The sequence below is a fragment of the Garra rufa genome, chromosome 3 (assembly GCF_049309525.1).
Source record: "Garra rufa chromosome 3, GarRuf1.0, whole genome shotgun sequence".
Classification (NCBI taxonomy): Eukaryota; Metazoa; Chordata; class Actinopteri; order Cypriniformes; family Cyprinidae; genus Garra; species Garra rufa.
The window spans coordinates 20,909,661-20,934,187 of NC_133363.1; the positions used below are offsets into that span (position 1 = coordinate 20,909,661).

Consider the following 24,527-nt stretch of genomic DNA (forward strand, 5'->3'; position numbering starts at 1 on the left):
TCCCAATACTTTTGGCAATATAGTGTATTTAGTTTCCCAGAAGATAAAATGGCTCTTAATGCATTGTGTTACCTTCTGAAGCATCAGTGAGTGTTTGAACCTTCTAAAAAGATGGATCTCAAAATCATATAGTCATTGTTGGAAAGGGTTCAAATACACAAAAATGCTGAAAAACCAAATCATTTGTGAGACCTGAGGTTTCTGAGGACTTATGAACAACTACCACCCCCATCCCCATAAAAAATTAAAATTAAAAATAACTGTGGATCATTCAGATAACAACACAGTATTAGGAATGAAGCGTATGTAAACTTTTGAACAGGGTCATTTTTTGTAAATTCAAGCATTATTTTCCCTTGTGGACTTTATGTAAACATATTTTTTATGTGAATTATCTTATTCAGGTCAGTGCTAAATAAAAAAAACATGCATTTTTATGCATAATCAAAGAATGGATTGTGACCAATTATTTGTATTTGTTGCAGAGGGAAATGTATCCAGAACTAGGTCTTACCTATGGTCAGCTTGGTATAGATGATCACACTCATGTTCCTCCAGGTATTTATTTGCGCGTTTCATCTATAACATGATCATGGAGTAATGAAGTAATATTATATGGGCTGAGCTCCACTATCGCCAGATCTCAAAGTCCTTCCTCACTAAATCCAAATGAATGTTCCTCCTGTGTTTGATAACTAACAAAGTAGGCTTTTCTCCTACTGACATATCAGAAGTCAACAAAGGCATGTTTTGACCCTGTAAACTCTATATGTAGTGTGTTTATGTATTGCATATGTAATGCAATGCTACCAAAGAGGATCACTGCTCATTTTTAAATATTGGTGTTTTACGATCTGTTTGCACTCTTACCTCTTTTCTATCTCTCTGCTGTTTCAACACAGATTTGTTCGAGAGTGAGCACATTCACATAGGAAAAAAAGGTAAAAGTAAACTCTTTTTGTCATTATCATGACATGAATGCTTGTTTAATACTGCTTTATTACCGGGTCTTGTGGAGAATATTTGTTTAATATTTGCCATTCCATTTCCCCTCAAATACAGTCTGGTCAGATTTTGAAGGCAGCATAGATGTTTCCTCCACTGTCCCATGATGCTATACAATAGAATGGTGTCCATTTTTAAAAATGTATAATCCAGTTTATATTATTTATATTAAGGAAAATGCACTGACACTAATGTTATTTTTTTCCTGAAAGAAATTATTACTTTGAATCAGCAAGGAATCTATTTCAGATAAATGCTGTTCTTTTGAGCTTTCTATTGATTAAAGGGATAGTTTACCCCAAAATTAAAATGTGTTGTTTTATCTGCTTACCCCCAGGGCAAGATGTAGGTGACTTTGTTTCTTCAGTAGAACACATATATTTTTTCAACTCAAACCATTGCATTCTGTCATTCGATGGCAGTCAATGGGACCCGTGGCTTTGAGTCAAAAAACATACACAGACAAAACCAAATGTGGCTTGTGACCATACATTAAGGTCTTAAAACACTAAACAATTACTCTGTGCAAGAAACTGAACAGTATTTATATAATTTTTTTTTCTGATCCACTGCAATGTTTAACTGTCCAAACTCATCCGGGAGTGTTGACTTTTCGCCGATTCCCAACTTTTGAGCCTGATCGACTGAAGTTATGGTTGCTTGCTCTTTATCATGCGCCAGCTGTTGTGAACACGCTCAGGACAGTTGGACATTGCGGTCGATCAGAGGTAAAAAATGATATAAATACTGTTCAATTTCTTGGACGGACAGACAGACAGACTGTTTCATGTGTTAAGACCTGAATGTATCGTCATGAGCCGCAGGGTTTAATTTGGTTTTTACATGTTTTTTTTTTTTTTTTTTTTACTCTCAAAGCCGTGGGTCCCACTGCCATTATATGACTGACAGATTTAAACGGTTTGAGTTAAAAATCTTTGTCTGTGTTCTACTGAAGAAACAACATCACCTACATCTTGAATGCTCTGGGGGTAAGCAGATAAACAGGTAAACAGTTTTTGGGTAAACTATCCATTTAAGAAATCCTGAAAATATGCATATTAATATTAACTATTAAAGGTGACATATCATGGAAATCTGACTTTTTCTGTGTTTAGGTGCTATAATCGGGTCCCCGATGCATCTACCAACCTAGAAAACATGAAAAAGAACAACCCAGTATTTTTTAAAAAATAAAAAAAACAAACAAACTGTTTAGATTTCTTATTATATATTACCGCCCCGCCATTGTGTATTCACAAACGCAAACAGTCTACCAGTTCTAACGCCATGGCAAAGTTCGAGCAAAGCATGCTAACTTTTCTGTCATTGGCTGCATTGACAAGCACAGAACACTATTTAGTCCCAGTCCCAGCCTGAGAGGAGACAAGAGAGCAGTGGATTTATTGATTTATTTACTTTATATTACACTGCTGCAAGACAGATCTAATATAAACATGCAATTTCCTTCTCAGTGTTACAACCTCTCATTAAATGGCTCAAGAAACAGAGAGATTATGTAACATAAACAAGAATGAGTAAACAATGTAATTGTTCAAGCCTATTTCTTCATTCACTCAATGTAGAACGACATTGACAAACTTATCAACCAAGTAACAATTTAACATAACAGACAGCAACTAACAAGAAAGAGAAAAACAAAAACACACGAAATAAGACAAAAAGAATCTGTCTTCTATCCTTTTCTCCTCGTCATTGGTGTCCTTTAACTACTGTTTTAAATAATCGGCCACTCTCAAATGACTAACATGTGCGTCTACCTGAGAGAGAGGGGGGGAGAGAGAACGACAGCAAAAAAAAAAAAAAAAACACACGGGAGGAGCAACAAAACAGTAAACGACCACAGAATGGCCGTAACACCCAGCTATGTACCTTCACAGACATACAGACTGTTTTTGTAACTCATTTGTGTTTTTAACTTGTGTGTATTTGACAGTGTAAGCGCAATAATACATGAAAGAGAACTTAGTTTAGTACTCGCAGCCACTTTCTGTGAGCGTGCTTCAGATGTGTGTGCTCAGAAAACACTGTAACAAAGATTTAAACGAAAATGGTTCAAAATGCATGATATCATTCCAAAAGACATGATAATCAAAACCAAACTGATGTTTTTTAGCGGAGTATCTGAGCTTTGAGCTTCTGAGACTTGTATTACATCTTGTATAAAGAGGCATAATAGGTCTCCTTTTAACAACACAGCTGTTTTCAACATTGATGATAATAAGAATTGTAACCTAAGAACTAAATCAGCATATTAGAATGATTTCTGAAGGATCATGTAACACTGAAGACTGGTTTAATGGCTGATTAAAATTCAGTTATTTTATTTTGTAATAATATTTCACTTTTTGATTAAAGGAGAAGTTCACTTCCAGAACAAATATTTACAGATAATTTACTTACCCCCTTGTCATCCAAGTTGTTCATGTCTTTATTTCTTCAGTTGTAAAGAAATTATGTTTTTTGAGGTAATCATTTCAGGATTTCTCTCCATATGTGGACTTCTATGGTGCCCGCAAGTTTGAACTTGCAAAATGCAGTTTAAATGCAGCTTCAAAGGGCTTTAAACAGTCTCAGCAGAGGAAGAAGGGTCTTATCTAGTGAAACGATCGGTTATTTTCTAAAAATAAATTTACAATTTATATACTTTTTAAGCTCAAATGCCTGTCTTGTCTAGCTCTGCGATGTGCATGCATACTCTGTATTATACAGGTACTGTAGGTCGAAAAACTCCCAACTCATTTTCTCCTCCAACTTCAAAATCATCCTACATCGTTGTTTTATAACAGCCCATTCGCCCTTTTTTGTAAAGGGTGATTGACCTTCTTTGCACATTCACTTTGTAAACACTGGGTCAGTACTTGTGCAGTGATGTAGGAAGATTTTGACAAGATGAGCATTTAAACTGCATTTTAGAAGTTCAAACTCACAGGCACCATAGAAGTCCACTATATGGAGAGAAATCATGTTTTCCTCAAGAAACAAATTTATTTACGACTGAAGAAAGAAAGACATGAACGTCTTGGATGACAAGGGGCTGAGGAAATTATCTGTAACTTTTTGTTCTGGAGGTGAACTTCTTTAAATAAATGCAGCCTTGGTGAGCACAAGAGATTTCTTTTTTTAAAAACATTTGCTTGATTTTCTCTAAATCTCACTTGAATGTGTTCATGATTGTTAGACATTATATTATGGGTTTCCTTAGGATGCATCTTACAAAACATTGCTTGTTTAGTCAATGACAGACTTTAGACTAGCTACTTCAGGTTTTAGACACATCCAGAAGGTTTCTGTCTACATGGCTAAGAGCCCCTCAAAAGTGTTTACTAAAACTAAAACACTTCTGTTTTTCTGCATTTCTGCAGTGGTGAGCGAGCAAGACAGTGCAGCGGCGCAGCAGTACAGCAGGCAGGGCTGCCCTACTGGTCTCAGGGCCCAGCTATGGTCTCTCATCCTAAATACTACAAGTGATCCTGAGGTAATGACTGAATTTCAAACTGCATTTATGTGTGTGTTTTAGAAAGGGGACACTTTTTCAACACTTCCAACAGATGGAAGTGAGCCACTGCATGTTTTTAAGATGGTAATGCCCTGCACTTGAGTCTTCACTTGAAGTGCTTCTTCAGAGTAAATGGTTTTCAAAGGGAATATATATACACAACTGTTTAAAGTTTGGGGAGTTTTTTTTTTTTTTTTTAAAGAAATGTTTACTTTTATTCAGCAATAACATGTTGAATTGAATTACAGTAATAAAAAAATGCAGAAATGATTCTTTTGAACTTTCTATTCATCAAATAATGTTTTCAACATTGATAATACGTAATCTTGAGCACAAAATCAGCATATTAGAATGACTTCTGAAGGATCATGTGACGTGAAGACTGAAGTAATGGCTGGTAAAATTCAGCTTTGCTATAAAAGGTATACATTACATATTTAAAAAATAGTTGTCTTAAATTGTAAAAATATTTTACAATATTGCTCTTTTTACTGTATTTCTAATTAACTTAATGCATCCTTGGTGAACATAAGAGACTTAAAGGAACACTCCACTTTTTTTGGAAATAGGCTCATTCTCCAACTCCCCCCGAGTTAATAAGTTGTTTTTACCGTTTTGAAATCCATTCAGCCGTTCTCCTGTTCTGGCGATATCACTTTTAGCATAGCTTAGCATAAATCATTGAATCCTATTAGACCAATAGCATCGCGTTCAAAAATGACCAACGAGTTTCCATATTTGTTGTATTTAAAACTTGACTCTTCTGTAGTTCTATCGTGTACTAAGACCGGTGGAAATGCAAAGCTGCGAGTTTCTAGGCTGATAAGATTAGGACCTACACTTCCATTCCGGCGTAATAGTCAAGGAAGTTTGCTGCCGTAATATGGCGAAGCAGGCGGAGTATTATCAGAAATGAGTTCCCAGCTAGTTTAGCATTTGCACATGTGCTGCGTGGTATTACTGCTCCTGCTTCAGCCTTATTACGGCAGCAAACTTCCTTGACTATTACGCCGGAATGGAAGTGTAGGTCCTAATCTTATCAGCCTAGAAAATTGAAGCTTTTCCACCGGTCTTAGTACACGATATAACTACAGAAGAGTCAAGTTTTAAATAGGACAAATATGGAAACTCGTTGGTCATTTTTGAACGTGATGCTATTGGTCTAATAGGATTCAATGATCTATGCTAAGCTATGCTAAAAGTGATATCGCCAGAACAGGAGAACGGCTGAATGGATTTCAAAACGGTAAAACTCAACTTATTAACTCGGGGGGAGTTGGAGAATGAGCCTATTTCCAAAAAAAGTGGAGTGTTCCTTTAACAAAAACAGTAAAAAATGTTCCCAACCCCATTCCTTTGAAAGGTAGTATATACTTTTTTTCTCCCTTTTATACACACACAGTCATGCACAGCTCTTCAAACATATATAAAACCACCATAAATATTTATGTAGATTTAAACAAATGAAACTGTTTGTATATCGTAATTGACATTTATGACAGTTGTTGTGAACAAGTGCCAGAACCAACATTTTATAGGTATTTATTTGCACTTATCAGACACATTCTGAAATGCACAGCTGAAATGTTCCATATGCTGTGAAAATGACAGTTTTAGAGTATAAGAAGTAAAAGCATTACACTTTTTTAGTGAGGGTTAATAAAAATTAAATATAAGATGTAAACATACTTTTACAGTAGAGATTTTGTTACAGGCTTAAATCAATTTGACATCAGAATGAAGCACACTCAAAAGGTTTTGAACAGTAAGATTTGAAATGTTTTTTTATAGAAGTCTCTTCTGCTCACCAAGCCTGAATTTATTTGTTCCAAAGTACAGGGAAAAACAGTAACATTTTGAAATAGTTTTACTATTTAAAATAACTGTTGTTTTCTATTTGAAAATATTAAATGTAATTTATTCCTGTGATTTCAAAGCTGAATTTTTAAGCATCATTATTTCAGTCACATGATTTTTCAGAAATCATTCTGATTTGCTGCTCAAAAAACATTTATTATTATTATTATTATTATTATTATTATTATTATTATTATTATTATGATGTTAAAAACAGCTGAGCATTTTTTTCAGGTTTCTTTAATGATTAGAAGTTTAGAATAACAGCATTTATCTGAAATCGAAATCTTTTTTTAACATTATAAATGTCTTTATCATCAATTTAAAGCATCCTTTCTAAATAAAAAATACGGACTCAAAGCTTTTGAATGGTATAGTGTATAATTTTACAAAAACTCTTTATTTTAGATAAATGCTGATCTTTGGATATTTTAACTCATCAAAGAATCCTGAAAAAAAAAACTGTTTTAAATATTGATAATAATTAACTTTTGACTGGTAGTGTATGTTTAGTTGGTGTGAAAGTGATTTTTGCTGGTGTGTAGCAGTAAGCCATATTTGAATTTGCTCTGGTTTGGCAGCCACTATTAAAATGTATAATTTGCATGATTTTATAGCACAATGTCTTTCGAAATGTAAAAAGAGACCTTAAATTGTCCTCTGGTCCAGACCAAGCAGTCCAATCAAGTGTGAAAACACTCTGAAATACATAATCCTTTTTAATACAATTAGCTTTGAGCTGCTTGTGGGGCAGAAATGACCGAGCCGGTACCTGCTGTGATTTTTCACTCTGGGCTTCTAATAGCTGCCCTTTTCAGATGTGAAGCAATGTCTCCCAACTGGCTGATGGGTCCTTGGGCCTTCATTAAGCCAGTGAAACAGCATCTGGAGAATGTACTTTCTCTGTGTTAATAAGAAGACAAACACCCGGCGTGGGGCGACACATTTTAAACAAGTAGAGTAATCCCTCACTTTTTGAGCTGTGTTGTAGATGTGGGCAGGAGAGGAGCCAGTGGAATGACAGAGGAGAAGTGGGGAAATCACAAGAGGTTTAAATGTTTCAGGTGGAACAATTATGTAACTGCTGATAAAGCAGCTGTCTGGATGATAGTGACCAGCTCACATGCCTATCCTCCCAGAAAAATGGGAAAAATTTTCCTGGCCTTCCGAGTAACAGACGGGCAGTGGGCTTTTAGAGGGAATCACAATCTGAGTCTCAGGCTCAGGGCGTATATGTTTAAAATTGAGGGGATAATCAAAGTTAATTATGATAAAGTTAGTTTGCAATTATGATTTCCAAGATTTTCCAAGACTTCCTGGGATAATTTGAAAACTATGTTTACTATATTTGTTTATTTTTTCCACTTTTTTTTTTCGGCCAGTGAGGTTATTAATGAAAAGGGCATTTATTTCTAAAAAAAAAGAATATTTAAATAAAAAACAGAGCATAACATTTAATCATAGATTAATTAGATCTGGTTCTAATTATCTGCAGTGATTTGTTCCAAAACAGTCTTTTGTGACATTTAATTTTTGACCCAGAAATCTTATTAATATGCTTCTTGCAATAGCAATTTAATTAGTTAATTGGTTAGTATAATTAACTTAGCTGTAATGACTGGAGATAGTTTGATCTGCGTATAGGTGCTTCTTGATCCATTATGTATTGGTTAATTCAATTCAGCTGACAGAGATAAATTAACCCTGTGTCAATTCTTTCGTTATTATGTCATTAAACAGGACATTACACATTATGAACAGCTGAAGGCTAGAGTCATACATCATGACCTGCTGGTGGACAACCTAATATATAAGGTACATTTTATGTCTTTCATTTTGTAGTTTATTTGATGGGAATGGTTTTGTATAGACCACATGTTCTATTGGAATTGCCTTAAAAAGTTAGAGTATAGAGTAACAATAGAGTAACAGTTAGAGTAACAGTTTTAAATGTTTTCATTATATGCTTAGGGATAGTTCACCCAAAAATGAAAATTCTGTCATTAATTGCTCGCCTTCATGTTGTTCCAAACTAGTTAGACCTTTGTTCATCTTCAGAACACAAATTAAGATATACTTTTGATAAAATCCGAGAGCTTTCTGACCCTGCATAGACAGCAATGCAACTGATATGTTCAAGGCTCAGAAAGGTAGTCAGGACATTAAAATAAAAAATAAAATATTCCATGTGACATCAGTCAGAATATGAATGAAGGTCTTACAGGTTTAGAACTAGGGCTGCCACTAACTATTTTTATAGCGATTAATCTGTTGACTAATTTAGTTAATCTAAATGAGTAATTTAATTTAATTAACATTTTATTTTTAATAAAATCAATTAATTGTAAATGTTTTTGATTACAACATTTGAATGGAGCCATTAAAATGGAATCCAAAGAAGCATTAGAAAAGAATTTGGTAAAAATAAAACAATAAAACTCAATTAATTACACAAGCTTTTTCATTAAAAAAAAATATTTTACCATTAAAACAGAGAATAGAAAAATTAAAATGGCTTTTTTTGTGGTAATAAAAATGTAGATGTAAATGAACAATAACCTTTAACATTACTTAAAATACATATATAATGGCAATGAGGCAATAATAATTAGTTCAAATTAAAAATGAAAAGCAAGAAATCATGGTTTTATTACACAAAACTGTTATTAAAATACATAATGTATTATAAACAATGGAGCTAATGTACATTACGCATTACAACAAAGGCGTATGTTTTTACACTTCACTGCGATCTAATCCTTGTTTAATATCGACTAAACAAAATTTAAGTCAAATGTCCACTTACTCTTTAATATTTGGGCATATCTTTACCACAGAAATGCTATAGCCACAGTAATTTAATGAAATTTATCAAAACGTTGTAAACTCAGAGTGAGGGTTTAAACTTTTATTTTGAAATTGTGATTAACACTTAGCATAATGGGAAAGATATTGATGCATTCTCCTGAGTTTGCATAGGTTTATAAATGATTTACCTTACTAATCTGATGAAATGGTGCATGTTGCGTTCCCTGATGAATGTTGTAATAAACCTAAGCTCACAACAGCATGCAGAGATGGAGTTTGAGATGCTCCACAGATATAGGCTAAACGATAACAGTTCCTATGGAATAGCATACTGTTAACAGCGTTTCGTTGAGATCCACGCACAGTACATAACCTACATGCATTGAAGCACATATATTGAACCTGCATCGCATATATTTAACTGAATCGTAGCATTTGTGAATTCACAATTATGCTCAATTATGGTTTAATAGGTTTAATTTATAATGAACAGCCATGGAAAACAGACTTATAAAGTGTTTCATGGATTCTCATCCATGAAATGCTCCACTTCCAGTATTTTGCTGGTTAGTCGACACGGGCAAAATGAAATCGAGGATTTTGATAAATCGATTAGTCGATTAGAATTGACAAATCGCGACAGCCCTGTTTGGAACCAGTAATTAATGACAGAATTTTCATTTTTGGGTGAACTAGCCCTTTAAAGGAGTAGTACACTTTCAGAACAAAAATTTACAGATAATGTACCCACCCCCTTGTCATCCAAGATGTTCATGTCTTTCTTTCTTCAGTCGTAAGGAACTTATGTTTTTTGAGTACATTTGAGAACATTTCAGGATTTCTATCCATATAATGGACTTCTATGGTGCCCCCAAGTTTGAACTACCAAAATGCAGTTTAAATGCAGCTTCAAGGGATCTAAACGATCCCAGCCGAGGAAAAAAAGGTCTCATTTAGTGAAAACGATTGGTTATTTTCTAAAAAATACAAAAATTATATAAATTATATTATATACTTTTAACCTAAAAAGCTTGTCTTGTCAAGCTCAGCAAGATGAGCATTTGAGATAAGTTGTAAATATATAAGTTGTAAATGTTTTTTGCTAGATAAGACCCTTCTTCCTCGGCTGGGATCAATTAGAGCCCTTTGAAGCTGCATTTTGGAAGTTCAAACTCGGGGGCACCATAGAAGTCCATTATATGGAGAGAAATCCTGAAATGTTTTCCTCAAAAAACAGTTTCTTTATGACTGAAGAAAGAAAGACATGAACATCGTGGATGACAAGGGGTGAAAAGTGAACTACTCCTTTAACCGATAAACAGATAAAATAGCAAGAGGATTGAATTGTGCTATTATAGTGCTATTTTATATTTAAAAGTGTTCCATTTTTGTACCCCTAGTGCACTTGTTTCTGATTAAAATACCTTTCTTTCTCAGGATGTGAAGCTCACTGCGAGTAATGACGATTACTACTTTGTCTTTGAGGACTATTTATATCAAGTGAGTAAATGCATGTCACTCTCTGTGTAACATTTAAAACAGAACCTTTCAATCAGCTGATTACAAATGAGAATTCTCACGAAGTCATAAAAAAGCTTTGATAATCAAAGAAGGAGAACGATTTCCCAAGTTATTTTGGACTTGACGTTGATAGAGGTCTTTGTACACATATATGATTTTAGACTAAACTATCGTGAGAATGTTACCCATGCAAACCCATGCTCTTTGACTTCATGTACCTAAACCCAGATAGGACTGTTATGTGGTCTTACAGATACAATAGATCTCTCTAAATAGACTTCTCTTTTCATGGGGAATTCATGAGTCATTTCTTATTATAAGAGCTTTATTAAATTTCCACTGCTTGATATTCAGTTTCACCACAAAATCATAATCAAGTTTAATTTGCGGGTTCAGTTTTCTTATAAAATAATTAAATGTGCTGAGGTACATTGCCTTTTATGTGAGGTCTTTTTTAGGGAAGAATACACTCTTCCTACTGTAACTTGTGTTCATACATTTTTATGCAAAAACGACATCAATTAAGTCTGACAAGCAAGCAATTTGAGAGAGATTTTTAAAGTTGTGGTTCAGTTGTTTTTCATTAGCTTGTCCATTAGTGCCTCTTTGCCTCTGTCCTGAGACTATTTTTGAGTTTTCTCTGAAATATTCAACAGAAATGGCTAGTTGTTTGAAACTTCACAAGCACATTGTATTGTCACTATGGAACAGTAATATGAGTTGCAGGTGACATGATAAAGGAGCCAGGCTGCTTGTAAATATTGGTTTAGTGTGAACTCTCCAGGTAGTTTAAGAATTTCAGATGCTGGGTGGCTATGATATGATGATTAGAGGTGAATTTAATGAAAAGTTGGGTGAAAAGGTTCATAATTACTTTTCTGTCTATAAATGTTTTTTTACATACATTAACTCAATATACATTGGGATTCACAAATTCTAAAGGTTCTCTGTGATGCTTCAACTCTATTTTAAATGTGACATTGCTTTATTGTATTATAATATAATACACCACAATACAAGGGTGTTGTGAGGGGTTGCCAGGTTGTTTCTGTGTGATGAAAATTGATAAATATGAAAATTGACTGTGTTGGAGGTTTTAGCTTACTAGCACTACATTTGGCCACTTATGGTTATAAAAACTGTAGTTCTTTAATGACAACTCTTGGAAGATGAGTAAAAGATATGAGAATATTAATGTATCTGGTCTTAATGGAATAGATCTGTTACGCTGCTAAATTGCTGCTGCTGTTGGTTATTGCTGTTGATGCAAAGCAAGTAAAGGTACTTGCTACTGCCAATACAAACACAGATATAGTGCTGTGAGTATTTAAGACACTGCTGCTGCACATGTAGCGTATGTAATAACCCGTAGCAGATCTATACAGGTGGAGCTGGGGAAGGTGGAGGGTTTCAGATGCTGCAAATGGCTCCTAACCTGCCATCTAAATGGCTTATTGACTGCGTATGCAACATGAACCAAGCAGCTTGTGCCAAGTAGTTTAACACTGTGAATATCGTCAGTTTGCATTAACAAGCCATGAGCCTGCACCATCTAGAGTTTCATGACAGAACTTGCCTTAAAAAAAATAAAGAAAATGCAGTTACTAAGAAACCTACGTCAAAGAAAGCAGATAGAAATATGCCTGCTGATTTAAAAAAAAATGCTGTTTTAAAAATGTATAATATTTCCATTATGGGAGAAATATTAAAAAAGAAACAGCATATCTGCTTGACCTGAGAACGCTAAAGCTCTAAAGTGGCTCTTCAAATGTAATTAGACCAGGAAATAAGCAATTTACCAAAGATGCAAAGTGTAATCCATGTCTGTGTGTGCTGGCAATTAGTGCTGCAGTGATGACGTAGGACATCCCAAAAGTTAGTATCACTCTGGTTTCAGCAAAACAAAAACCCAATTGGGTATTTCCATAAACGGTTATAAATGACTAGACCATGGTCGGTTGACTTCAGCATCGCTACCATTAAGCATACAACTTTTTCAGACTTTATTTAAAAAACACTTTCCCGAAAAGGTTGATTTAGAATAGTTTGCAAGAGTGCGTTAAACACAATATGGCTGGAAAAGCGGACTAGGGAGTAGATGATTTTACCTGTTCGGTGTGATGTTTAAAGGGTTACGAAACCCCAGACAACTTTTTCTGAGATTTTAGCTGAAGTGTTTGTGTTGCACATCATAGAAAGCAACGTTGGCATCTGTTAATATTAATTGTTAGAGATAACTGGTTAATTTTGAGCTTTTTTGTGCTATTTTCATCTTCCGGGTTTAAAATCTACATTGTCCTGACGTCACCGTTTGTGACGCGGCGATGGACTATAGTACATCGATGACGCGTCGGTGTCTCATAAATATTCATGGCGCTGCGTGTTCTTATCATATGTGACCCTGGACCACAAAACCAGTCTTAAGTCGCTGGGGTATATTTGTAGCAATAGCCAAAAATACATATCATAGGTCAAAATTTTAGATTTTTCTTTTATGCCAAAAATCATTGGGAAATTAAGTAAAGATCATGTTCCATGAAGATTTTTTTGTAAAATTCCTACTGCAAATATATCAAAATGTAATTTTTGATTTGTAAAATGCATTGTTAAGAACCTAATTTGGACAACTTTAAAGGTGATTTTCTCAGTATTTTGATTTTTTTGCACCCTCAGATTCCTGATTTTCAAATAGATGTATCTCGTCAAATATTGTCCTATCCTAACAAACCACACATCAATAGAAAGCTTATTTATTGAGCTTTCATGTGATGTATAAATCTCAGTTTTGTAAAATTTTACCTTATGACTGGTTTTGTGGTTTTTATGGTCACATATAGGTTTTCGATGCATAGTGCAAAAGGATGTGCATTTATTTGTGTGTCGTTACCCTTTAATCTCCCCGACAACTTCTGTAGTCCCATTTAGCCACTCGTTAGCAACCCAAGTAGTAGTCAACACTAGTAAAATTACTGATGTATTTTATGTGATAGAATAAAACAAAGTATCTTACAACCACAGCGATTTAACCTACCTGGTCTCATGACGAAAACGTAACTCTGGGAACTTTTCCCACAAGATTTGAAATGCGTACCAATAAGTGCATATCTCTGCAGTTTCCAACTGAAATGAACACTAGAGGTGGTAAAACAGTGAGCACTTGTAATCATTTTGTACACAATAATGATTACAGCTCCATATGTTTTGCTTTCCGGACGCTTGCTAGCTCAGCCGGCATGGAATTGGACTTAGGATGCGGAATCCTTGGGTACGAATCCTGTGAAAAACAGGACTCACGATGAAAGGGCTGAAAGATCAGAGATCGGGAAAACAAGCTAAAACTGCATGCTTGCGATTGCGTTTTTTCAGCACATTCGCTTTTGTTCATATACTATCAAATAGGTTTAAGTGTATTGCAGATGGTACGTTATTTTAAAATGTCATGGAGCAGAGTTAAAGCGCCAGTCTATGGACATTTCTAGTGAGAACTGCTCTGCCACATACAAAACCACCGTCACATAAAACGTGCCATATGTATGTTCATCTGTTGTGGGGTAAAAACACACCTTTAGGGCCACCCAATGGACATTTCACATCGAATATGCCACAAAACTTACACGGTGGTGCATATTTCGAGTCTTGTGAATAAGTTCCTAGAGGTACAGTATATTTTAGTCATGAGACCAGGCTGGATTTAACCAAAAACCCATTGATATCAGGACAACTGAACCAGAATTGGGAAGATACGTTGGCCTACATAAATACATCATTTCTGCATCACTCTATTTGTCTGTTGTTTTTCTCCACAGGTCTTGCTGTGTTTTTCTCGAGACACTGCAGTCCTAGAGCATTTCAACTACAACAGCGCTACCCCACCTAAATCTTGCATCCAAAGTAATGTATTTGAATGTTTATCTTTGTTGTTATATCTTTCTTAGCCTCTATTCAGTGTGTGATTTTTATTTTTTTTTTCTTCTTCCTCAGACAAGTCTGGCTCAGAGCAGAGTGCTGTGGTTTACCCCCCGAATGGTGAGAAATCAGCTTTTAAGTATTCTCTAAAATTGGCACTGCATGTAATAGATGATTTGTTAGTTTCCCAGTATTATGAAACTATTTTGTAATACCAGTAATCAGTGTAACAGAATATGACCTCTCTATCCCATAGGTGTTATCCCATTTCATGGCTTCTCAATGTACGGTAAGTATGAAGAATAAAGCACATAGCGCATAGCTTCCAAAAGCAAAATCTGTTTTGTAAACGAGCGTCTGTCTGTGTCCTGTGCTGCAGTGGCCCCACTGTGTTTCTTATATAACGAACCGTCGAAGCTGTACAGCGTGTTTAGAGAGATGTACATTCGCTACCTCTTCAGACTACACTCCATCTCCTCACATCCGTCTGTGAGTATCTGTGTGTGTTTGCGCGTCTGTGTGTGTGATGTAACATGATTGATTGCCTTCGTCCTTGCTTAGGATGATGGCTGTTTCTGAGCTCACTAAACCTGTATGTGTGTGTGTGTGTGTGTGTGTGTGTGTGTGTGTGTGTGTGTGTCTTAGGGTATAGTGTCTCTGTGCTTGCAGTTTGAGAGATTACTGCAGACTCATCTTCCCCAGCTTTTCTACCATCTACGAGAGATCGGGGCCCAGCCGTGAGTTCCCCATGCAGATGAAAAAAATAATAAAAAAATCTTGTACACACACACACACAGTTAAACACTTTTGAACAGTACGATTTTTAATGTTTTTTTAAGAAGTCTCTTCTGCTCACCAAACCATCTTTCATTTGATCCAAAGTACAGCAAAAACAGTCACATTTTGAAATATTTTTACCATTTAAAAAAGCTATTTCCTATTTGAATATATATATATATATAAAAAAAAGTAATTTATTCCCTTGATCAAAGCTAAATTTTCAGCATCATTACTCCAGTCTTCCATTTCACATAATCCTTCAAAAATCATTTTAATATGCTGATTTGCTGTTCAAGAAACATTTATTTTTTTTATTATTATGAATATTAGTTGATTACATTTTTCCAGAATTCTTTGATGAATAGAAAGATCCAAAGATCAGCATTTATCTGAAATAAAAGCTTTTGTAAAAAAAAGAGAGTCAGCATAATTGAACTTTTTTATAGATATTATAGAACTTAATAGAACTTTTATTTAGCAAAGATGCTTTAAATTAATCAAAAGTATAGATAAAGACAAAATATTTTGATTTCAGATAAATGCTGTTCTTCTGAACTTTCTATTTATCAAAGAAACTTGAAGAAATTCTACTCCGCTGTTTTCAACATAATAATAATAATAATAAATGTTTTCTGAGCAGCAAATTTGAATATTAGAATGATTTCTGAAGGATCATGTGACTGGAGTAATGATGCTAAAAATTCATCTTTGAAATCACAGGAATACATTACATTTTAAAATATATTCGAATAGTGAAAATATTTCAAAATTGTACTGTTTTTGCTGTATTTTGGTTTAAATAAATCAGGCTTGGTGAGTATTTTTTGTTAAACATAAAAAAAATCTTACTGTTCAAAAACTTTTGACAGGTAATATCTGCAGTTATTTAACTATTATCATTTTTTTTTAATATTACAGTCTAGTTGATATTTTAAATACAAGTTATGATTATTCCTATGGGTGAATATTCAATAGTCTCATTTATTATACATACTCACATAAAGCTTATGTTTCCAGCGAAAATGATCAGGTCACTACAGTAAAGCATTACATTGTAACAGTGGAGCTTCATCTAGTGGCTGAATTATGCACACACAAGTCTCACACCTAAACATTGAGACTTCTATACTGTGTGTATGTTTTGGTGAGTGTTTCTCAGTGTGTGTGTATCTTAGGTTGCGTATTGCCTTTAAGTGGATAGTCCGAGCCTTCTCAGGATACCTGTCCACTGACCAGCTCTTATTGTTATGGGACCGTATCCTTGGATATGATTCCTTAGAGATAGTAGCAGGTAAGTCTGACATTTTTCCAATTATTTTGAACACAAAACATTCGATTTTAATGCACCTCATAGTTTCAAATTGCTCGTTGAACACAGCCAGTGTTTGATGTCAGTAATTTTGGATAAATAGCTAATCGCTGTACTTAAGAGGTGTTAAACTGTTTAATTTACCTTCATTTTGAAAATGTGACCTCTACTATAGTGCACACTTAAATAAGAAGGGTCAGTCAGTCACATGGCATACACCCAGTTTCCTGGATGATGACTGTTTGTCTGTCCCTCTTTTTCAGTCCTGGCCGCTGCAGTCCTTGCCTTCCGAGCCGAAAACCTAATGGAAGTGACATCACTGGCATCAGCTGAGGTTGTTACTTGTGTGTGTTAGTGTGTGCGAGTGTTAAGGAATACAAAAATAGTGTCTTCACTCACAGCCAACACTAGTAACCCAGTCCACCCAAGGCACATGTTTCAAAATTGCTGGGATAACCACTTTTAAAAGTGGACCAAGTCCCCCACACCCCAGTCTTTAAAATGTTTAGACGATGTGATGTCAAATGTGATGGGAACTTTAGGATGACAGTTAACTGTCGACACTGTATATGTATATTTGTTTGTGTGTGTGTGTGTGTGTGTGTGTGTGTGTGTGTGTGTGTATGTATCCTTCAGTGCCATTATATGCGTAACAGATTACAACTCATTACTTAAATGAATATTCTGGGTTTAGTACAAGATAAGCTCAACAAGATGCATATGTGGCATGATGTCCTTCATTTTTTTTTCCTTTTTTTCAATGAACACAAAAATACTTGTATAAACAGTAGTTAGGAAGTAAATTAGTTAGGAATAAATTGTTTACTAACCTTTCTGTGTGAGGTTACATCCAAATTATACATCTTTGTTGCCATTACAAATTAGCGCAAATAACCACAAACCTTATAACAACTGTAAAAATGATCATTTAAACCGCTTTTACCATTGTTCTATGACTTTTCTCAGGTGTCCAGTTGTTTCGATAGAAATCCATGCCATTTGGACTTTTATGTGAGGATGAAGATTCCCCTTCATTTTCATCTAAAAATCCTCACAGTAACCAAGTCAAAAGTTTACATACATCTTGCAGAATTTGCAAAGTTGTAATTGTTTTACCAAAAAAGAGGGATCATACTAAATGCATGTTTTTTTTTTATTTAGTACTGACCTAAGTAAGATATTTCACACAGAAGATGTTTACATATAGTCCACAATAGAAAATAATAGTTAAATTTATAAAAACAACCCTGTTCAAAAGTTTACATACACTTGATTCTTAATACTGTGTTGGTACCTGAATAATCCACAGTTGTTTGTTTTGTTTATTTTTGTTTAGTGATAGTCGCTCATGAGTTTCTTGTTTGTCCTGAACAGTTAAACTGCCTGCTGTTCTTCAGAAAAAATTCTTCAGGTCCCACAAATTCTTTGATTTTTCAGTATTTTTATGTATTTGAACCCTTTTCAACAATGACTATGATTTTAAGATCCGTCTTTTCACACTGAAGACAACTGAGGGACTCATATGCAACTATTACAGAAGGTTCAAATGCTCACCGATGCTCCAGAAAAAAAATGCATTAGGAGCCAGGGGTGTAAACTTTTGAACAGAATTAAGATAAGTAAATTTTTCTTATTTTTCCTAAGTATCATATTTTTTTTGCATTTAGTACTGCCTTCAGAAGCTACAGAGATACTTACATGTTTCCCAGAAGACAAAATAAGTTCAATTTACCCAGATCGTCACATTGCTCTTAATGCATTGTTTTCTTCTGGAGCATCTGTGAGCATTTGAACCTTCTGTAATAGTTGCATATGAGTCCCTCAGTTGTCCTCAGTGTGAAAAGACGGATCTCAGAATCATACAGTCATTGTTGGAAAGGGTTCAAATACACAAAAATGCTGAAAAAACACATAATTTGTGGGATCTTTCGGATTTTCTTAAGAACAGCTGGCAGTTTAACTGTTCAGGACTAACAAGGGACTCATCACTAAACAACAACAACAAAAAAACAGCTGTGAATCATTCAGGTAACAACACCGTATTAAGAATCAAGTGTATGTAAGCTTTTGAATGGGTCATTTTTATGAATTCAACTATTATTTTTATCTTGTGGACTATATTTAAGTCTTTTTTGTGAAATATCTTATTCAGGTCAGTACTAAATAAACAATAACATGCGTTTTGAGTGATCCCTCTTATTTTGCTAAAATAATTAACATTTTGCTGATTCTGCAAGGTCTATGTAAACTTCTAACTTTAACGGTAATCTTAATGCTTTGAAATCAGAGGTGCTTATTATATATTTTGATAGATAGGATCTGAACATTTTAATACACAAAAGCCCAACATTTTTTAGCTGGGAATGAATTTCTACACATTTAACTTTTATGAAAGCATCCTATGCTAGTTAAGAGGTCTGCGCTGTCGGATGCTGTCACATGCAATTGCTTGATTGGCAGCTGTAGTAAAAGTGCATCTGACCTGCTTTCATTAATTCTGCCTGTAACCCGCAGTGACGCACGGGCCTGGGCCCCAAGACGCTGTGAAGATGCTGCTGGACAGTATCTGCTTGCTTATGTACCACCTGGTCCCTACTGGAGAAAGTATCATAACACGTCGTATTTTTAGCGCCCAGGCCTGGTCATGAAACATTAGAGGAGACGTGCTAACCTGATAGGGGCCTCTAAATTTATTTGCTTCCAATTCCATAAGGACCGAAGCTTGAGAACACTTGATTCCTTCTGAAGGCCCAAGCGGCTCCTGGGAGGCGGATGCACTCTTAGCACCTTCCAAGCTCTTGAGTCGCATCAGTGCGGGCCAACAGACACCATTTTGTGAAACTGGATTGGCGGATATGTGTGCCTGTAGTTTCACATGCAAAAAAAGGTTCAAACCAAGCAGCGTTATGTTGGTCAGCGTGGCAAATTTCAGATATATAACAGAAATGTGACCAAAGCTTAAAGAGATAGTTCACCTAAAAATGAAAATTCTGTTATTAATTCTTCACCCTTATGTCGTGCCACAACTGTAAGACCTTCAGTCATCTTTAGAAGACAAATAAAGATACTTTTGATGAATCCGAGAGCTTTCTGACCCTGCATAGACAGCGATGTATTTACCACATTTAAGGACCGGAAAGGTAGTAAGGACATCGTTCAAAAAAGAAGAAATAGTTTTTTACAGTTATTACAGTTGAACCACTGTTGCCACATTAATTATTTTAACAATGTTCTTACTACCTTTCTTGCCTTGAACGTGGTAGTTGCGTTGCTGTCTATGCAGGGTCAGAAAGCTCTTGGATTTCATCAGAAATATCTTAATTGGTGTAGATAAATGATTGTCTTATGGGTTTGGAATGACATGAGGGTGAGTAATTAATGACAGAATTTTTATTTTTTTGTGAACTATCCCTTTAAATGTCTAGTGTTTGAGTCTACGTGTTTTCATTTTCAATTCTTTTCTTCTTGCAGGCTGTTCTTGCTGACCTCTCAACCCTGAAGGTGATGCCCTTGCTGCAGATCTTCCTCTTCGCCATATCCGTCTGAGAAACCGGCTGTGTGTTTGTTGTGGTGACTGGATGTTCCAGTCCATTTTGATTTCAAGTTGACTTTAAAGGGATAGTTCACCTAAAAATGTAATTTGTGTTTTATTCAAAAACTAACACTCTTGTCATTCCAAAATGATATTCATATAACATTAGTATGTTCGTATGACTTTCTGTCTTCTGTGGAACGTAAAAGAGCATTTTTGAAGAATGTTGGTAATCACACAGTTTTGATTACTTTTGACTTTCATTGTATGAACAAAAGCATTTCTCAGAATATGTTCGTGTATGTTCCACAGATAAAAGAAAGTCATATAGGTGTGGAAAAGCCTGAGGGTGAGTAAATGACAGAATGTTTGGCTGTGAAGCAACTTTACTTTTCACCTGACGTAACTGATTCCTCCTACTTATCAATCTCTACCTTCTTGCACCATTCTGGTACTGTATGTAACTGCCTCTCAAAATTCATTTGATTGCATGAGTACAATGAATTGCAGATGCCACATTTCAGGTTGAACCAAGTTATAGATTTCCAGGGAATTGTTTGAACTGGAATAGTGACACAAGGGGAAACAAGACTAGACATGAAACAGAATTATAAATTATATGCTGTAATTAGATTTTTATTATCTTAAAAAAAGCTTTTTTAAAAGCGTAATTGTTATTTTGGAATGTTATGAATATGTTGATGCCATATTATCACTGCAAACCAAACAGAATATAGCAACTGACTAAAATTAATTAAGTTGAAGTGCTAAAATAGAAATCAGTTAAAGCTAAATATGTAGACAAATTAAGTAAATCTTAAACTAAAAATGAAAACTGAAATATCTAATACAAGTTAATAAAAAAAAATACTAAATACCGTAATAGTATACAAATAATATAACACTGATTACACTTACATAATATAATGTCTTATAACTGCAAATCAGCGACAAAGCCAGGACCCTTTAAAAAAAAAAAAAAAGATAATGAGGTTCATTCTGAAATAGCTACAAAATAGTTATTTTATACAGTTGAGGTCAAAAGTTTACATACACCTTGCAGAATTTGCAAAATGTTAATTATTTTACCAAAATAAGAGGGATCAGACAAAATGCATGTTGTTTTTTATTTAGTACTGACCTGAATAAGATATTTAATTTAAAAGATGCTTACATATAATCCACAAGAGAAAATAATAGTTGAATTTATAAAAATTACCCTGTTCAAAAGTATACATACACTTAATTTTTAATACTGTGTTTCTACCTGAATGATCCACAGCTGTGTTTGTTTTTTCTGGTGTATGATTGGCTGTATGATTTTGAGATTAAATCTTTTCACACTGAGGACTGATCTTAAAATTCAAACAGTTTTTGCATTGTGTTTCCTTCTGAAGCGACAGTAGCATTTAAACCTTCTCTAATAGTTGCATATGAGTCCCTCAGTTGTCCTCAGTGTAAAAAGATGGATCTCAAAATTATACAGCCATTGCTGGAAAGGGTTCAAGTACACAAAAATGCTGAAAAACCAAAGAATTTGTGGGACCTGAAGGATCTTTCTGAAGAACAGCAGGCAGTTTAACTGTTCAGGACAAACAAGGGACTCATGAGCAACTATCACTAAACAAAACAAGAGCTGTGGATCATTCAGGTAACAACACAGTATTAAGAATCAAGTGTATGTAAACTTTTGAAAGGGGTCATTTTTATAAATTCATCTATAAATAAATTTACTCTATCCCTCTTATTTTGTAAAATAATTAACATTTTGTAGATTCTGCAAGGTGTATGTAAACTTTTGACCTCAGTTGTATGCTGGAATGGTAGAAATTGCACTAAAAACAGCATTTGTATTTGAACGTAAGGATCTTAGGAATAGTTGAAGTCTTGAAATAATAGATATTAGATGCCATTTACTTCAGTCGAAGCATAAGTGTAATTTCCATTGATAACAAAAGCAACACTGACAGAGATGAGCGTTTGCCTTTTTATATTTGCATAATGGCTGTTTTGTGTGCCTATTAATAAACACGGATCTGATTACCCCCCCTTAGATCACCAAAAAGGTTATTGATTGATTTAAAAGAGAAATGCAGGTAATTTTTTTTAAGTCATACACCAAATGAGTTGTGTTCTTTTGTCTGTATCACCTGTTTGTTTTGAAAACAGGGGCACTTTACACATCTCTGTATATATATATATATATATATATATATATATATATATATATATATAATACAGTCAAGCCCAGAATTTTTCATACCCATGGCAAATTCTGACTTTAAGTTACTTTTATTCAACCAGTAAGATATTTTTTGGACTGGAAATAACACAGGCTTCTCCCAAAAGATAATAAGACGATGTACAAGAGGCGTCATCGTGGAAAAATTTCTCAGCTTTTATTTACATTTGAACAAAAAGTGGCATGTCCAAAATTATTTATACCCTTTGCAAAATGTCACAGTCTATGGGAAAATCCAAAGTTCTATACCATTCCAAATAGTCCAAGCTGTTCTAAAGCATCATAATGACCCTGATTCATTGGAAACAGCTGTTTTAATCAACAGGTGAAACAAACAGGTGAAAAACAGAAGCTGCAGTTGGTTTGTGGACAGTCATGGCTAAGACAAAGGAGCTCACTGAGGACCTGCGGTTGCGCATAGTGGCTGCTCACAAGTCAGGAAAGGGCTATAAGACCATATCTAAATGTTTTGAAGTTCCAGTGGCTACAGTGCAAAGTATTATTAAAAAATACAAGACGTTCCGCACTGAAAAATCTCAGAGGACGTGGTCAGAAGGATCACCACCAAGGCCATCCTGATGAATCTAGGTTCTGCTGGTGGCAACATCTCAAGGCAGACAGTCCAACGGACACTGCACACTGCTGGCTTCCACGTACACAGACCAAGGAGGACACCACTTCTCCAGATAAGCTACACAAAAGCCCGCTTTGCCTTTGCAAATGCCCATCTGGACAAAGAAGAAGACTTCTGGTCTTCTGTTTTATGGTCAGATGAAGCAAAAATTGAATTGTTTGGCCACAATGATGTAACCTTCATTTGGTGTAAAAAAGGAGAAGTCTTCAACCCTAAGAACACCATCCCCACTGTCAAACATGGTGGGAACCAAATGTTTTTTTTTTTTTTTTTTTTAGCTGGTGGACCAGGGAACCTAATCACAGTAAACGGCACCATGAAAAAGGAGCAATACATCAAAATTCTCAACAACAACATCAGGCAGTCTGCAGAGAAACTTAATTATTGAGAAGGGTATGAATAGTTTTGGACATGCCACTTTTTGTTCAAATGTAAATAAAAGATGATTAATATTTTTTTTCCACAATGATGAAAAGTAACTTTAAGTCAGAATTTGCCTGGGGTACGAATAATTTTGGGCTTGACTATATAAAAAAATATAACTTGTCCTTGAAGAGTTCATGAAGCATTAGTTCATTATGAATGTATTTATTTATTTGTATATTTATTTTGTTTTATTATAATGATTTATTGCTTAAAAATGGCAATAATTTGATTAACAGTAACAAGGCTATCACTAGTGAGCATTTTCTTTCTTGCTTTAGTATAGATAAAAAATATATATATATATATATATATAATATGAAAATATACCAAGATAGAAAAAAGAAACAAGCTACGATTGTTAAATTCATTCCTACACATTTATTTGAAGACAAATATGGATCCTGTTTAAGGGAATGACCATTATTTTGTACAGGCTGTACAGTGCATTCAGCCCCATGAATTTCAGCATCATTCATGACACTAGAAGTTGACCCCCAGCTTAGCAAACTCCAGCGGCTCTCTGACATCTGCTCCTTCTATCCGCCTGCCCCTCTCATTCCCTCTGTGCCTCATATCAAATTATGCCAGTCGTCCGTTTTCTGCCCTGCTTTTCACTCCCCATTGCCTCACACTGGTCTCTCGGTACATCTGCCACCTGTTTACACAGCTTCCCACGCCCTGTCCCGTTATTACCGGACTTTCAGTCACCATGGGAGCAGCGCACCCCTAGCGGTACTCCCTCAATGTACCAAAGCACTGCTCCTTGCTGAAACATTTCTTGTGGACAGGCACTATCACATTTCCTCTGCCTCTCTCTTGGGCACCTTTATATATTTAGACCTCTGTAATAACTGCCCTCCTGTCCTGCTGATACAGTTAAAACCTTTATGCAGGATGTTAGGGACCTTGCTTTGAGAGAATTATCTATGTATTTATGACAAATAATTAATTGCACTCTGACTTCCTAAATGCTATCAATCGTTATATTAA

General features: G+C 35.0%; 1 protein-coding gene across 1 annotated transcript in view; it reads left to right on the forward strand.

Moving 5' to 3' along the window:
* Positions 1-24,527, forward strand: part of tbc1d19 (TBC1 domain family, member 19) — a 41,644-nt gene extending 17,117 nt beyond the window's left edge. Inside the window, exons 9-21 of the mRNA XM_073836890.1 lie at positions 486-558; positions 903-941; positions 4,389-4,501; positions 8,120-8,194; positions 10,625-10,687; positions 14,515-14,599; positions 14,690-14,734; positions 14,871-14,903; positions 14,994-15,103; positions 15,260-15,351; positions 16,570-16,685; positions 16,967-17,037; positions 20,175-24,527. Coding sequence (XP_073692991.1) covers positions 486-558; positions 903-941; positions 4,389-4,501; positions 8,120-8,194; positions 10,625-10,687; positions 14,515-14,599; positions 14,690-14,734; positions 14,871-14,903; positions 14,994-15,103; positions 15,260-15,351; positions 16,570-16,685; positions 16,967-17,037; positions 20,175-20,249 — 990 coding nt within the window. The 3' untranslated portion in view covers positions 20,250-24,527. The remainder of the gene's footprint in view (positions 1-485; positions 559-902; positions 942-4,388; positions 4,502-8,119; positions 8,195-10,624; positions 10,688-14,514; positions 14,600-14,689; positions 14,735-14,870; positions 14,904-14,993; positions 15,104-15,259; positions 15,352-16,569; positions 16,686-16,966; positions 17,038-20,174) is intronic.